Source organism: Globicephala melas, chromosome 2, assembly GCF_963455315.2.
Source record: "Globicephala melas chromosome 2, mGloMel1.2, whole genome shotgun sequence".
Classification (NCBI taxonomy): domain Eukaryota; kingdom Metazoa; phylum Chordata; class Mammalia; order Artiodactyla; family Delphinidae; genus Globicephala; species Globicephala melas.
In genome coordinates this window covers 147,050,353-147,066,363 of record NC_083315.2, presented here as the reverse complement: position 1 = coordinate 147,066,363, position 16,011 = coordinate 147,050,353, and the positions used below count along the sequence as shown (strand labels likewise).

General features: G+C 42.0%; 1 protein-coding gene across 31 annotated transcripts in view; it reads right to left on the bottom strand.

The window, feature by feature from the left end:
• SIPA1L1 (signal induced proliferation associated 1 like 1) overlaps positions 1-16,011 on the bottom strand; it is a 501,244-nt gene that overhangs the window by 44,809 nt on the left and 440,424 nt on the right. For 27 of the 31 annotated variants that reach the window (XM_030831557.2, XM_060294975.1, XM_060294973.1 and 24 more), the window contains 5 exons: positions 13,480-13,629; positions 8,492-8,616; positions 6,122-6,184; positions 5,566-5,684; positions 2,117-2,559 (listed from right to left, as the gene is read on the bottom strand). In XM_030831557.2, the coding sequence (XP_030687417.1) occupies positions 2,117-2,559; positions 5,566-5,684; positions 6,122-6,184; positions 8,492-8,616; positions 13,480-13,629 (900 nt within the window). The remainder of the gene's footprint in view (positions 1-2,116; positions 2,560-5,565; positions 5,685-6,121; positions 6,185-8,491; positions 8,617-13,479; positions 13,630-16,011) is intronic. The other 4 variants (XM_060294988.1, XM_060294989.1, XM_060294990.1 and 1 more) reach the window with 3 other exon arrangements.

Genomic DNA, 16,011 nt, shown 5'->3' with positions numbered 1-16,011 from the left:
CCTCCCTGAAAGGCCACATTCTTCCTTAGCAACTTTGATTTTCAACAGAAGAGTTATTTCTAAATGATGATTTAAATGATTTCTGCATGGTCAGTTGGAAGCAGAAAATGTGGATAATCCTTTAAGACCTTCAGGCAGCCTCAGTCAGCACATTCAGATAATGCAAGCCCAGGTGCCGACTTTTCAGAGGGTACTTTGTACATCCCCTGGGATTTGGTAGATTTGTGGGATGGCACAGCCCACGTTTTGTGCTTTGGTTTCAGAGGCCCGGCTCTTTTCAACTTTACTCCGTGGTGATGCCATTTGAGACAAGACTTCTATGACTGACTTTCTTCTGCCATCAAATGAAACCAGAGATACATCCCCAGATGGAGTATCATTTCGAAAAAGACATTCTCCTTTCAAAATGAAGAACGGAAAACCAAATCTAGGAGTCAAGGTAAACCTGAAAACCACAGAGGAACTACTGTTCTGGGTCAATGCACAGGCCATACTTAATGAGATGGTGGGTGTGCCAGAAACAGCAAGCCAGTGGCACAACTCTGCGTCAAGTGATTCTACGTCTATATTATATTATTACGGTATTTGACGCCTGGCTTTCTGTCTTCCAAACACTTCCTTATTCCACTTGAACCAAACAATCTATTTTCTGAATTATGGAAAGGTAACTGGATGCATGGTATCCAAGAATCCTGAGATGACTTTCCCAGTTGCCTTTCAGCTTGGAGGCCATGCGGTTTCCAGACCTGTGGCCATCACTTTTTTTTTTTTTAACATCTTTATTGGAGTATAATTGCTTTACAATGGTGTGTTAGTTTCTGTTTTATAACAAAGTGAATCAGTTATACATATACATATGTTTTCATATCTCTTCCCTCTTGCGTCTCCCTCCCTCCCACCCTCCCTATCCCACCCCTCTAGGTGGTCACAAAGCACTGAGCTGATCTCCCTGTGCTATGCGGCTGCTTCCCACTAGCTAACTATTTTATGTTTGGTAGTGTATTACTGCAATGTGGTGGTGGTAAACAGAGATAAAACTCCGGAAACACAATGGGAAGCTTGCGAATCTTATCAGTAACAATACAGACAATGGGAGAAGTGAATATTTAACTTATCAAGTTAAATCCAAATTAAGTCAAGGATGTCCTCTCTCATTAAGATTATCTGGGGTTTACTGACAGATTATGTGCCTGGATTCCCGTTTGGAAAGTAAAACGAAACTCAACTTCTCTGCTACTTTTCTTGAGGGCATGATAGTAAAAGAAGCCTAGAAGACAGCAAGGTTGGATGCTATCATACAAGTTGATCAACAACTGACAACAATAAAAGGTAAAAGGAGAAACCACCACAGAGATCAACAGGCCCCAAAAGAGAGTGATGGAATGTTTCCTCCCTAAAAGAAAGGATCTTATACTTTGGATTGTAGGCTCAAATCCAAAAGAGGAAATGAAAAATAGTATTTACTTTGCCTATCACCGCGATCTCCAAGGATACGGGGGAATGTGTACTTTTCTCTTCTGAAAGGTAGACGGGCTGTGTCTAATTTTATCTACACTTTCCTGTTGGACACGTCCCCCCAACACGTGACTGCCAGGAGCCAATTACTGAAAACAAACTGCGAACACTGGGTAAGCGATGTTCTCTGATAGAGAGGCAGTGTGAAAGATGCGTTCAGCATCATAAATGATGCCATGATAGTCTTGGAAAAGACGCCTTCCTTTTAAAAATATGGTCAAGATTTTCTTTTAATGTCTTCCAAAGACTGTCCCATTCTATATTCTCTATCACTAGCTGGAAGCCACATGACAAAATTCTTCTCTCATGCTGGTATGCAGCTAGGAACGTTTGTATAAAATCAAATACAGCTATGAAGAACAAATCTGCAAACCTTTCCCACAGTTTAAAATAATACACTAGGATGGCAGGAATAAAGGATTTGGGTGGTAAATAAAAGGCATTAAATATATAAAAATAACTGTCACTGTGCAAAAAAAACAAACCAAAATAAAAAAAAAACCTTTCTTTATACACTCTTGAGCAAAGGGAAGTGGGATGAGGCCGGAAACTGGCCGCAGGGAGGCCAGGAGCGGGAGGGGCAGCAGGGAGGGGCAGTTACCTGGTATGGGAAGCAGCGTCATTGATACTGAACGTGCTGTTCTCCCTGGTCAGAGGGTTTGAGCCGGCCTGGCTCTTGGCATGGATGTCCAAGCTCAGGGAGGACTCAGTTTTCCGGTCCATGCCGTGGCTCTCTGAATCTAAAGTCCGATCTGCCATGGAGATGACTTCACTGGAACTGTGCCACAGGGGGGCCACTTTCTCCTTGCCCGGCCCCGAGCGTGGTGACGACGTGGCCGCCCCCAGGGAGGCCGTGCTGCCGTGGCTAGGGCCGTAGGAAGTGGTGTCAATGCCGCTGTCTGCGGAGGTGCCTTGCAAGTAGTTGTAGCTGTTCAGCTCGGACTCGGTGCGGTCCCCGTCATACCACTTCTCGTCGCTGGGGGCGCTTGATGCGTTGCTGGAGAGGGTATTGCTGCTGGAGTGGCTTGAGTAGTGGCTCTCAGACTGCAAGGGAAGCAGGCTTTCCTTAACTACAGGCTTGGCTTCTTGAACAGCAGGGAGAAAATAACGGGGGAATGACCCTGTGAAATGTGTCTAAATAGGGGGTTCTCAAGACACAAAAACTCCCGTGAACACAAAAATAAGGCAGGAGGTATCTGGAAAAACCTACTCAGAAGATTCCATGGCGGACAGTGCTGGAAACTTAGTTTTTAGAATCCATTTTTCATTATTTGGCTTATGCTAAAGTATTGAGAGAATTTTAGCCAGGAAAAAAAAACCACCTAAACTGTCATTAAAGTCTTTAATATCTTAATCTTAAAATAGAAAGTGATACTTCCAAAGGGCTTATAATTAGAAAGACCCTATTGATCATAGTAAATAGAAGGCAGAATATAAGACTTTCTCTTAAAGACATCCTTTCTTTCCCCATATAGTATCTATTTAGGAGACAGCTTTCTAAGGAGTGCTTAGAGGTAAACTTACACAGAGGTGCCAAGAGAATTCAATGGGGTAAAGTAATCTTTTTAACAAACAGTGTTAGGGGAACTAGATACCCACATGCAAAACAGAATGAAGCCGGGTCCTTACCACATAGAAAAGAAAACTCAAAAAGTCAAAGACCTAAGTGTAAGGGCTAAAACTATAAAACTCTTAGAGGAAAACATAGGTATACATCTTCATGACCTTGGATTATGCAATGGTTTCTTAGATATGACACCAAAAGCACAAAAATGATAAGAAAAAAAGATAAACTGGACTTCATCAAAATTAAAAACCTCTGTGTTTCACATAACCCAATAAAAAAATGGGCAAGGGATTTGAATAGTCATTTCTCCAAAGAAGATATACAAATGGCCAACAAGCACATGAAAGGATGCTCAATACCATTAGTCATTAGGGAAATGCAAATCAAAACCACAATGAAATAACACTTCACACGCACTAGGATGGCTCTAATAAGAAAAGCAGACAATAAAGATGGTGGGCATTGTTGGTATGAATGTAAAATGCGGCAGTTGCTGTGGAAAAACCGTTGCAATCCTACTCAAGAGAAATGAAAACCCATGTTTACACAAAAACTTCTACATGAATTTTATAGCAGCATTATTCATAATAGCCAAAAAGTAGAAACAATCCACATGTCCATCAGCTGATCAATGGATTAAAAAAATGTGGTACATCCACACAATTATTCAGCCATAAAAAGACATGAAGTACTAATACATGCTACAACATGGATGAACCTTGAAAACAGGCTATGTGAAAAAAGTCAGACACAAAAGGCCACATGTTGTATGATTCCATTCATATGTGATGAAATGTCAAATAGGCACATCTATAGAGATAGAAAGTAGATTCGCAGTTTTCGAGGGCTTGGAGGGGATGGGAGAGGTGGGGTGACTCCCTAAGGATACAGGTTTCTTCCTGGGGTGATGAAAATGTTCTGGAGTCAGATCGTGGTGCTGGTTGCGAAACTCTGTGACCGTACTAAACGCCACTAAACGGTACACTTTAAATGCGGGAACGTTATGATATGTGAATATGTGGTATATGAGTCATCTCTCAATTTAAAAAATGTGGGCAGAACCCCTGTTGCACAGTGGCTCAGTTGCTTAGAAAGAACATTTTATGGCTAAGCAAAGAAATACAATTTCAAAAGATACCTGAGTAAAATAATATTTAAGTGAGAGGGCGGTCAGAAGTTCAGAAACTTGGTGGAGATGGAGAGAAAAGGAGAGAAAAGACTTGTGTGTGTGTCTTTACCAGCTGTGGGGAGAGGGCCACAGGAGGACCATCTTGTCTCACTTCAAAGTGAAAGACCTCCTCCCCTTGAAAAAGGATCAATCCCAGTTATTTTACTGGTGCTACTCTAGTTTTTCTCAATAACAACTTCTGCATTATAAGGCCATCATTTATTTTTCCTATTTCCTCTTTAGCGCTGGACCTGGGCTGTAGAATTTGCTAGTCCCGGCCACGCGTGGCTACTGGGCATTTTCATCGTGACTGGTCTGCATTCGGATATGCTGAGTGTGTAACGTACAGGACAGATGTATATGGAGATAAAACTCGAACCACATCTGGAATTTGAAGTGTTCTGGCCAAATTTTAAAAAGAAGAAACAGGTGAAATTAACTTTAACAATGTATTTTATCTAACCCAATCTTTCCAAAGTATTATTTGACCATGTATTCCATATAAAAATTGTTAAGGAGGGGAAATTGACAGGTGGCCTAGGGTAATCTAGCACTTACAAGTGGAACTGTGACAGCGTCACATTTCATCAGTAACTCTCTCTCCCACAGCCTAGCACGCTCATGAACGTGTTGTGCTCTCTTTAAGCTTCAATATTCATTTCACTGAAGCAAAACTGAGCCCTCTCATTAAAGTTCTGAGTATCTTATAAATTAGTGAATATGAAATACAGTATCTCCTCATCCTACAGAATGACATAAATATAAGTACACATTCCAGTGAAGAGACAGACCAAGGAAGTCAACTGAATTTAAAGAGGGAGGAAACGATAGCCTCTTCTTCCCAATTCCACCTGTAAGTGATAAGGAACTGTTTATAACTATGGTAATGGGACAAAAATGTATGTAGCCCTGGAAGATAAGAGAAGCAGTAGGGGGGCTTGTCAGGAAGCTGTCTGTCTCCTTGACTGGTGCTCCAGCCATACATACCTCATGCTGGCAACTGTGTAAGCAAATAAAATCTATATCTAGCACATTCTATTCCAGACATTAGGACTGTTTGTGATTGGATCACATGGCCTTCTATCCAAATCTTCAGGTGCATACCAATGAGGAATTTCAATTTATCTCAAAGCAAGCTTAAGGCCATTGGCAGTAGAAATTCCAGGGCTGTGGCAGCCAACGTCCACCTTCTACTAGGACGACTTCCTCTCTGACATTGGGGAAGAAAGAGAGAGCAGACCGGTACCATTTTCACCTTGCAAGAAAGGTACATGGCTAGGGATCTATCATTTTTATTATTTTACAGTGAACTTACGTGCCCTTGTTTGTTTGGAGACAAATGAACCACCGGATCCTGACGCATTAATCTCCCACCAGGGCTCTCTCGGAAAGCTGGCAGTACCTTTGATACTGCTGGGAGGTGGCACGTTGGCTCTGGAATACAGAACAGGACATTCTGGTGCAGGCACTAAACAGATACTGGCACAGGTTGACAAACGAAGACGGCTTGCCATTGCACCTCTCAGTTCACTGGCCAGCAAACTCGGAATTTCAGCAAGAAGCTTGTTGAAAGTTTACACAATAGACAGCATGTCAAAAACTAAGTGGCTGATGGATAAAGCTTGCAGCTGGTGACAGTGTGTCACATCATACACATTAGCATAGCCAAGTACCACCAAACCAGAGGCCATGAACAATGCGGCAAAGTTAGGAATCAGCTTTCGGTTTGGGGGGAAAGTCTCAAATATATGGATTAAATTTATGAAATTCATTCATTGCAAAGTGTGGCTAACCTCGCTTGGTCTACATTACCTAGACAGGCATGGATGCAATCACGTGTTACTTACCATGACACTTTGGAAATATTTTACCTGTATATTCATGCTGCTCGAGGACAAAAGAATTGAAATCCTGAGGTCCTCTATAACTGTAAGCTAAGCACAACAGAAAAGACACACAGCAACTAGTTTACTTAAAACAATTGCTTCCTTTTGGACTCCACTGGCATTCAGGATGGGGTTCAAAAGGTGAAAGGTAACACACCTAAGAGCTCACGGCAACAATTCTGCATTTCTGCAACACCATTCCTAACACGTACAGGACTGGGCGGTGTACTCTTTGACTCTCAACCGTATCCAAAAGCGGAGAGGCAGAAAAACAAACTTGCCAATTAAGCAAGCTAAGCTCCACATCTCCACATCTCCCCTGGGCATCAGTTTATCACACACTGATGGACAGAGACAGGTGGGGTCTGGCTAACAAGTAAGAATCTGCTTGACATTTTCAACCAGTGACCTGAAGGTCATTAGAAAATTGTGTTCTTACAAATTGAGTGTAGGAAGGTCAGCCCTTTATACACTCAATACAGTGTATTGAGGAATGAGAACATAACAATTACTTGTCTTCATTCCTTCCTAGCATGGCTTATACCAGCAAAGCCCCAGATTCCTTCTGAAATGCCAGGCAGAAAGGGCTGGGTTATCCTTCTGGAATGCTGGAATATCAAAAGTTATAAAAATTTATTTGAACATTTTCTTTGAAGGCTTAGATTCTGGATGGAGAAAGGCCTTCGTTAAAAAAAAAAAAAAGGCTTCTCTGGCAGGCTCTAGGGGTATCTTATTTTTTAAAAAAAGGTATACCTCACCAAAAGGATGAATGAATGTGTTAAAAAGGTTCACCGATATTCATTTCAGATTCATCTGTGCAACGTGGATGCCACTAAACTATAAAGTGGATGCAAGGAAAAAAAGACTAGAGAAGGGCTTATGTGAAAGAATGAAGACGGGTCTAGGACAAACCTTGTAATGACCCTTTCAAGTCCCAAGATACTGCTTCATTCCCCGCATGACTTCACATGAGTGGGACGAGGGACCCTGAACAGTGCACAAGGGCTCGAGGGCAGCTTTGTTCAAAGGCTGCAACTAGGAGCCCGAAAAAGCTGCCGAAGTCATATGGAAGAAGGGATCCTGTTCACATGGTGCTACCCTCTCAACAGTATCAAAACACACGGGATTTGAAACATTCTGTCAAGAGCAGAACAGTGGATCAGAATATGCTCAGGTTTTCGGTGGCGGGGTGGGAGTTGGGATGAGAGTAGGGAATGACAGACGGCTTCAGTAACGAGGCCCATCTCACTGAAGTGATGGAACAAAGCCTATCTTCAGAACCTAAGAATTTCGTTTCTCTTCCTCAATTCCTGTCTTAGCTGAATGCATCTCCACTCCCTTCCATGTTCTTGGGTTGTTTTTTCTGTTGATCCCCCATTGAGCAGCTGGGAGTCCCAACCTGGCTCCAACCTCTGCACTGAGGATGCCCTTCCCAGGCATGGAACATGGGCACAGTCGTTAAAACAGAACAAAACGATGCATTTGCGGAGGAGATAAAATGATGCAGTCTTTGCCTTACACGCAGATCTTTTTTCAGCCCTGAAATTTACTTCTTTTTATGGTACTCTGATGGGAAAGCTACTAGAGATAAGATAAAGGGAAAAAACCCTAACAGTCCAGATTCAAGTCCCTGATGTATCAATTGTGTTGATACTTAATCCCTGGTGCTACTGTGTTGAAACTTAATCTTTCTCATGGCAAAATTTTATTGTATCAACTAGTGTTTTGGTATCTTGTAGAACTGCTTAGAGAGAGAGGGAAGGGCGATGTGCCAGAAACCCAAAGGAAGGCTCACTCATGCAAATCTTTCCCTTCCAGCTGTTTTATCCTAAGACATTTCCTTAGCTGACAGCTTAATAGCAGAGCCAGGGGAAAAAGCATATAAAGGGAGCAAAGACATTCTCACCAAGCTACAGAAGTGACTAAAGAACAATTCTATTTCTTTCCTTCTCTGCACATAGTTAAAAAATTTTTCTTTAACTCAACATTAAGAATACCAACTAATCTCCCACTTATACTGGGCAAAAACAAACAAATAAACAAACAAACAAGGGGGGAGGGAGATACTTAGGACACATGTGGCCTGGTACTCTGGCATTTTAACCTTGGTGCTGAAAATAATTCCTATGTCCTTTCTGTCTTTAAAGTCGGGGTTACTCAGAATTCCTTGACTTTTCTCTCGGGTCTTAATTGCTGCTTTCACTTATACATAAGCTAACTGAGACTTAATGCTCATTCCCATTTATGACCCAGGGCTGTATTATAGAACAGAATGCCTTGATGACATCATCCAAAGGTAACCAATGTCACCTTAGTATAAAAGCAACTTGCTTTTTGTAGGAACTGGTTACTTACCCATCTGGTCAGCAATGCTATCCTCACTTCTTTGCCAGCTGGGTGTGGATTTCCCGCTGCCACCAATGTCTGACTGGGTGTTCTGCCTGTCGATGGAGGCTGGGGATCTGCGGCTTATTCCAAACCTGTGGTGATTTCCCCAAAGGCAAAGATAACATCAGGGACCTTACCCATAAGGGAAGGTAGTCCTGGGAGTAATGAACTAAACTCTAACGACAGGTACTACTAGTTTTGCTTACATTTCTGTACTTGCGTCCTCATCCTCGTGCATGTGTACATGGATGCTGGAACTGTGGATGTTATGGTCAGTATACACCCCTCTGTTCAGAAAGGTATGTATGCTAAGTATGTAAACTGTGAACAAGGGCAGGGGCCATTAGGACCGAGCCAACCTAAGAGATATGCAGTAAGAAACCAAAAATCTTCTGGCCCTTGAGTAGTTAAGCTCAGACTGTCATTCGCACCCAAAAGAAAAATGTCACCATCCTAGTGTTCCGTTTGTGTCGTCCAATTGGCACATTCCAGGGGTTTCTCTTAACTCGGTTATCTGCTAAATCACTAAGGCACTCATTCTTGGAACAAGTATTTTCTGAGCACTTACTCTAAGGTCTGAAAAACAAAGATCGCTATCATTTACATTACATAGGGACCACTTCCAAAATGTATAAATTTTTTTGTTTGTTTGTTTTGTTTTGTTTTTCTGGTGCTACGCGGGCCTCTCACTGCTATGGCCTCTCCCACTGAGGAGCATAGGCTCCGGACGTGCAGGCTCAGCGGCCCTGGCTCACGGGCCCAGCCGCTCCGCAGCATGTGGGATCTTCCCGGACCAGGGCACGAACCCGTGTCCCCTGCCTCGGCAGGCGGACTCTCAACCACTGCGCCACCAGGGAAGCCCCAAAATGTATACATTTTAAATCGCCTTTAGGAAGGCAATTTGGAAACAGGTAAACTGGCATATATAAAGGCAAATGTCTATTCCTGGAAAGAATGTTTAGCTATTTAATGAGCCCATTTTAATTTTCCCTGTGTAGACTAATAATATAACATAGGCTTAATTGAAGCATATGCCTTGATTAGTAACATCAGCAAAGCAAATACTGACTGGGCCCAGGAAAAAGGGCCAGAGTATAAAATTCAAAGATTCATGTGGAAATTTACAAATCTGAGTGTGGTTACTAATGAATGTATGAGTAATCTACACAATAAAACACAAAAGGGCCTGAATTAACTGATGCATGTGACAGGTGTCTTCTTTGCTACAAATTGATAAATGTGTGGGCAGAACCACCAAGCGGTGCATTGGAAAGAGCAGGAGATTAGGAGGAGGAAGGCTGGGAGCCAAGTTCAGCTTCTACACCCAGAATCGCGGCAACTCTTATATGGATCCAGGGAGAAACATCTACATAAAAGCATTTGGAAAGCAGGGAAACTATAAAATATTTTAGTAAAACTCCTACTACAACATCTCCCTCATTACTTTTTGCACAAATGACTGTCATTTACAAACTTGACTCCTACGCCTCACTAAACAAAGTTACCTCCATTATTAAAAACAAACAAAAACCTTGATTTATGAAAACTTCAGTGAAAGGGCTCATTGAAAACAAAGGATTCACTAATTATGATCTCTGCCACTTCCTCCCTAGGTGGGGTCCTTGTTTAGGTTAGGAGAATGAATATCCTCAAACTGGTCCTATGATCCTATTCTATTTAGTTATCCTATTTAGTTAAATATCTATTTATTAAATAGATTAATTAAATTTAATAATTTAATAGATTTATTAAATCTATTTATTAAATATCCTATTTAGTTATTTAGTTATATGCACTAACTAAATTAAGACTTTTCAAAAAGCCACAGTGGTTGAGAGTCCGCCTGCCGATGCAGGGGACACGGGTTCGTGCCCTGGTCCGGGAAGATCCCACATGCTGCGGAGCGGCTGGGCCCGTGAGCCAGGGCCGCTGAGCCTGCGCGTCTGGAGCCTGTGCTCTACAACGGGAGAGGCCACAACAGTGAGAGGCACCGCGTAACGCAAAAAAAAAAAAAAGCCACAGAGATCAAAGTAAGAAGTGGATCGGAATCTTGCTTTTACTTTTTGGTAGCAGTGGAAACCAAAGACAACTTTTTAAACTTCTGAATTTAAAGTCAAATGCTTTTTTGGCTGTCTGTTTTTAAAGAAATGATAAAGTAAGGCTGCCTTTCAACTTTGCCTTGAAAAACATTTTCATCCGATGAATTTTTAATTTCAGTTCTCACACACACTCCTAGTTTACTACGTGCCAGGGCATCAGGGCTATTAAGGTCCCATCCTTGAGGAGCTCAGACAAAACCTGTTCTAATTTGACACTGTGCCTCTTTCTGAAGAGATTCATTGTCCCTTTGCTTGGAGGAGCACTTAATACTTTAAGAGTCATGGTTCAGACTTGAAGGAGTTTTTAAGTAATCATTTGGCTGATACATGAAACGCGTTCACTGACCAAGAACTTCTACCTCGTGAGACAGTCCATTGCTCTCCAGGGCAGGCTGACAGCTTCGAAATACCTTCCTCATAATGGGCTAGAAACTCCTTCTCTATAACTTTCACTTATTGAGCTCAGTTGTCCTCAGAGACAAGTTTAATCCCTCGGCTAAGAGTGCTAGGAGAAAGCCATCGCGGCCTCCTTGCCTCCACAATGCCCACCTGTGGGCTGCACATCCACGGTTACGATTCTTACACCACGACCTCCAACTCCGCATCTGCCCGGTCCATCCTTCCCTCTGCACGTGCCCTGCCTCGTCAACATTCCTCAGAGTATGTGGCCCCAAAACACATCTCAAGGATGGTAGAACAGACCCTATGTCTTTTCATCAGTGTTGCTTTTTAACTCTCTCTCATTCCCATGCTAAACTGGTGCAGGTGCCTCTTCCGCCTTCACTCAAGTAGAGCAGGTTTTATTAACCAGCCTGTGAAACTGTGCCTCTCAACTGATTTGGATGGTCTCAACATCCTTACACCAGGGAGCAGGCAGCATACACCACGTACAAGCAAGGCACTGAGCCCGCTGAAGCACAGGGAGGGCAACAAAGGGGCGGATTACATTTATGGACGATCACTGTGTCCGGACCTGTTGTTATTACCTCACACTTTGGAGCTTTTCCAAGTTTAACATTAATGAGTTTGCAGCAGACTCCACACACTCCTGCTTCACTGTCACCCTGTCCCTATTGATTTTTACTGGGCTAAGTTAAGGAGTAGATGTAACGATTGTTCCCTTGGTAAGTGTGAACTTTAGGATCAAACCTGGCCCATGAGTAAGGCATGTGAATCAGACAGTGAACACCAATGTCTCTTGCATCACTGATACAGACAACAATTGCTTGGGATCTAAAGGAAAACACTGTATCAGTATCTTCTTGTAAAGTTTCACCCCAGGTAAAACTGATGTTATACCGTATAGCAAATAATCCCCAGGTAACCTCAAAAGCAATGGCGAAAACCCTCAATACCACCTATGGCAGGTTTAGTATTAAATATCAAGTCAAATAATTACCACTGCATTAAAAAAAAAATAGTGTATGTAGCACAAACACTGGGAACCATGTTTCTAACATTAATATTCACCAAAAATTAATGTTTCAAATTACATTTTGGCATGCCTTGAGAGTGTATACCAAAATGGACAGAAGAAGCAAACAATGATTTTTGTCGTGGTTGTTAGCTCATTTATATTTTATTGCTGTATTAACACTGAAGTTGCAGTGAATTCTTACTTTTGAAGTCAAACCAGGCCATTTAAAATCTACTAATTAAAACAAGAAATAGCAAGAGGGAAGAGATATGGGGACATATATATATGTATAGCTGATTCACTTTGTTCTAAAGCAGAAACTAACACACCATTGTAAAGCAATTATACTCCAATAAAGATGTTTCAAAAAAAAAGAAATAATTAGTTGGGCTTGTGGTGTGGGCTAATAATAATACTTAATTCATAAAACTTCTTGCAGGGGCTCATAAATAAGAGCTAGAATTTTTTTTTACTAATTGTCACTGAAGTAATTAAAATAAGAAATGTGCATTTTAGATACGCTACCAAGGGAATCCTTGGTGGTAGGGTGGGGAGGGCCGTACATTTTATAGTGGTTTTTGTTATTTACTTTCTGCTAACATAAACATTTAGCAAAAACATGAATAAAATTATACTTAGCTATAAAAACCAACACAATACTATAGGATAAAAAATATCCATTATGAAATATTCTCATAAGCATAATTATTTTGTAATATGGTAAAATCTCAAGAAAGTACACAAATCATGTGCGTTTGTTAAAGGTAATTCGGGGAAAACTTGGCATAGAAACATCCTTTTTTTAAAAACCCCATTTCTGATTTTCCAGTGGTTTCAAGTTCTTTATCAAGTTCGCCAGAGGTATCCCAGCAGGAAGCTGGTGATGAGCAAAGCCAGCTTATGTGTGTCATGTGATGTTTTGCTGCTAATTACTTCCCAGCTTCAGACATTCCAATTTTTTTTTACCTTTTAGTAGCCTCTTTAATCATGTACACTTAGCTTTTTACTTTGTGAGTCTGGTCAGAAGCAAACAGATTTCTAAAGCGTGAGAAAAATCACTTTTAGCTTTGGATATGATAAACATTTCCCCTACTTTAACATCAATACAAACTCCACCCAGTGCAAGCAGTACACTACTGAGTTCCCTTTGGAGGAAATTTTAAGAAGGGGCAAAATCTGTACTATGAAACTAGACAATACATATAACGGAGGAACTGATGTAATTTGATTTCTTTGCCATTGAGTCCTTAGAGACTAAAGAATGATAAACTTCCTAAGAAGTGGTTTGAACCAGCCACGAAAACATTGTTTAATCTGGAGTATTAACCATATTTTCCCTTTTGCTCTTTTGTGAACTGATCCAGTCTGGCTGAATGGAAGTTCTTTTACACGTCTCAATTACATATGAGAGACAGCGATGCCAACTCCGGCACACCTACCCTTCGGGCATGGACTTTTGCCTGTAAGTGCCCCCGCCAGAGCCAGTCTCGCTGGATGAAGACAGATTGCTCGGGGAGTTGCGACATGGCTGGGATCTTGCTAAAGCCATGGATGAGACCGTCACATAGATGTCTGAACCAGGAGACAGCCTGTGTGTGCAAACCAAAAACGTGAAGTCAACAATTCAAAGGGAAAATCCCAAGGCAATGCATGATGGATAACATATAAATGGGACAAACGCAGCCACTTCGTGGAGATAATAAAAATAAAGCCAGCTGGAAGCCCACAAAAGAAATTTCCCCATAAGACTACTCCCTAAGGGGACAGCGGGAAAACTGCCTTGAAGGGGGTGGGGGCGTGAAAAAATAATAGGGGAGAAAAGGAAAACATGTATGTTTCCAAAAGCTGCCAGAATTCAAGGGCTGAATTGCTTATGCAATTTCGTAGTATGGCAGGGCGAAGTATAAATGAGCCCCAGTGACATTAACATAGCAATTAATTCCGATTTCCCCACTGGCTCTCTCAGAGTATATGACCACAGTGAGACCAGTACATTCTTTGTATGCTTCTTTGTTTTCCAATTTTATTACTCAAAGTCTGGAATGAATATTCAGAGATTGCTATTTAGTGTGTATACATTTGGTTGATAGTAGCATCACCACATAAAAACTTCCATGGAAACGTGCCTAGAACTGCAGTTGTTGAATTTCACTGAAATGACCGAGTTTATACAATAACACAGCAGAGATGTGCTCCACGTAGCCCACAATACACCTCTTTCTAAAATTAGGGACCCCTCACCCTGTGGACTGGCTCGACACAGAAACCAGAGCTTTGGAGTTCGGAGAGACGTGATTTTCTGGCCTCTACCTTCTCCACTCAAATAGGCATTGGGGCAACTGCTGGGATATTAACAAGTGAGCCTGCAGACTGTGACGAGACATCAGCTAAATCTCGATAACAGTGATATTTTATTTCCGAAGTGAACGCTGGTACAGATCACTGGCTCTTGTAGCAGGGCAGGTCATTTCCATTTTATAGCTGAGGGAGGGGAATCAAGGTCACTCTTTCAATAAGCCAGGCTTCTTGATTCTGAGTCCACTGTCCTCTGCCCCCTACAGAAGGCTGGGTTTTCTGTGCTTAATAAGACAGTTTGCAAGGGGTCTGCAGGGTCAGACGATTTTGCACATGAAGTCTTACACTGAAGCCAAAGTTTTGAAGCCTTGGGACTGAACCTGATTCACTGAAACATGGCAGCTTTTACAGCGAACCTGCGTACCTTCTGAAGCAGGGCAGGATGGGGCTTCAGGTACAGAAACTGACAGAAGGCATAATAAAATCACGCCGAGAAGCTTTTCTATCAGAAAAAGAATAAGGCCAGGCACCGAAAAATATGACCGCCCCCCGCCCCCGCAAATCCGTCTATGCCCACGTGGCAGATCTGACTTGGGAGCCCTGGTTCTTCCCTCAGCGACAAACCTGTTATCAGCTGTGATTCTGTTATCCCTTCTTTTCTATTAAAACATCTCCCAAACTTCTCACTGCTTATTCTGAAGTACTTGGAAGGGGACTGGAGTGGGGGAAGAATGGGAGGAGTAGGTTACAAAGAAAACGAGGTAAGGATCAAGGAATGGCATGAACCACTCCTTTCTGCTTTAAGAGTTTGGCTTTTAGATGCACCTAATACGGAGAAACTTCAAAAAACAGTTCATTTTGCAGCTGCTTTGATTTTCTTACTGCGAAGAGGAGGAGGTGTTACAGAAAGATGGAAAGAAAGGAGACGGCAGCAGAAATGTGAACGGGGTTGGGGCCAATGCCACGTCTGGGGGCCTGATGACTTTTTAGCTCTCTTTGGGGTAAACAAGAAACAGCCAGCGAATTATATTCACGGTGAACGTTAAAATGCTTTTGCATCTACGAAGAAGTGACAACGTGATTCCATAGCCAAAGTCAAGATGTAACTTTTGTATTTATATTTAGAGCTTGCTTTTCTTACCCTGCTCTCCAAAACGTACATTAAGCTAAAATATCTCATGCTAGTTCTCAGCCTCAGCTCTTTTATTTGGCAAATGTATCAGAAAATTCTATTTGGTTGCTGGAGTAATCCCAAAGTGAAAAAAATAGCATTTCCAGAAGGCCAGCCTTCATTCCAATGCCTTTTCTGAATTTATATAACTCAATAGTGGCTTTGTTTTCAGGCTGTCCACACACACAGAACACACATACAGCAACTGATGGAAATGCCACCCAAATGTTTTTATGACTCTAGATGTATGTATGGTAGGCAAAAAAAAATTCAGAATTAGCCCTTATTCTGATGACTTACTATTCTTTCCAAATACTCTGAATTTGATCCCATCTCACAAATATTATTTGAGCACAGATCTAGGTCAGGGAGTGGGCGGTACCCACCTGCCTGGCACTGGCTGGCTGCTTCTGCCAGAGGCTGCGGCTCATCATTTCTGCAAGTTGGGCTCGTTGCTGTCTTGCCACTTTGAAAAAGAATAACCCCCGCATTGGCTCACATGGGA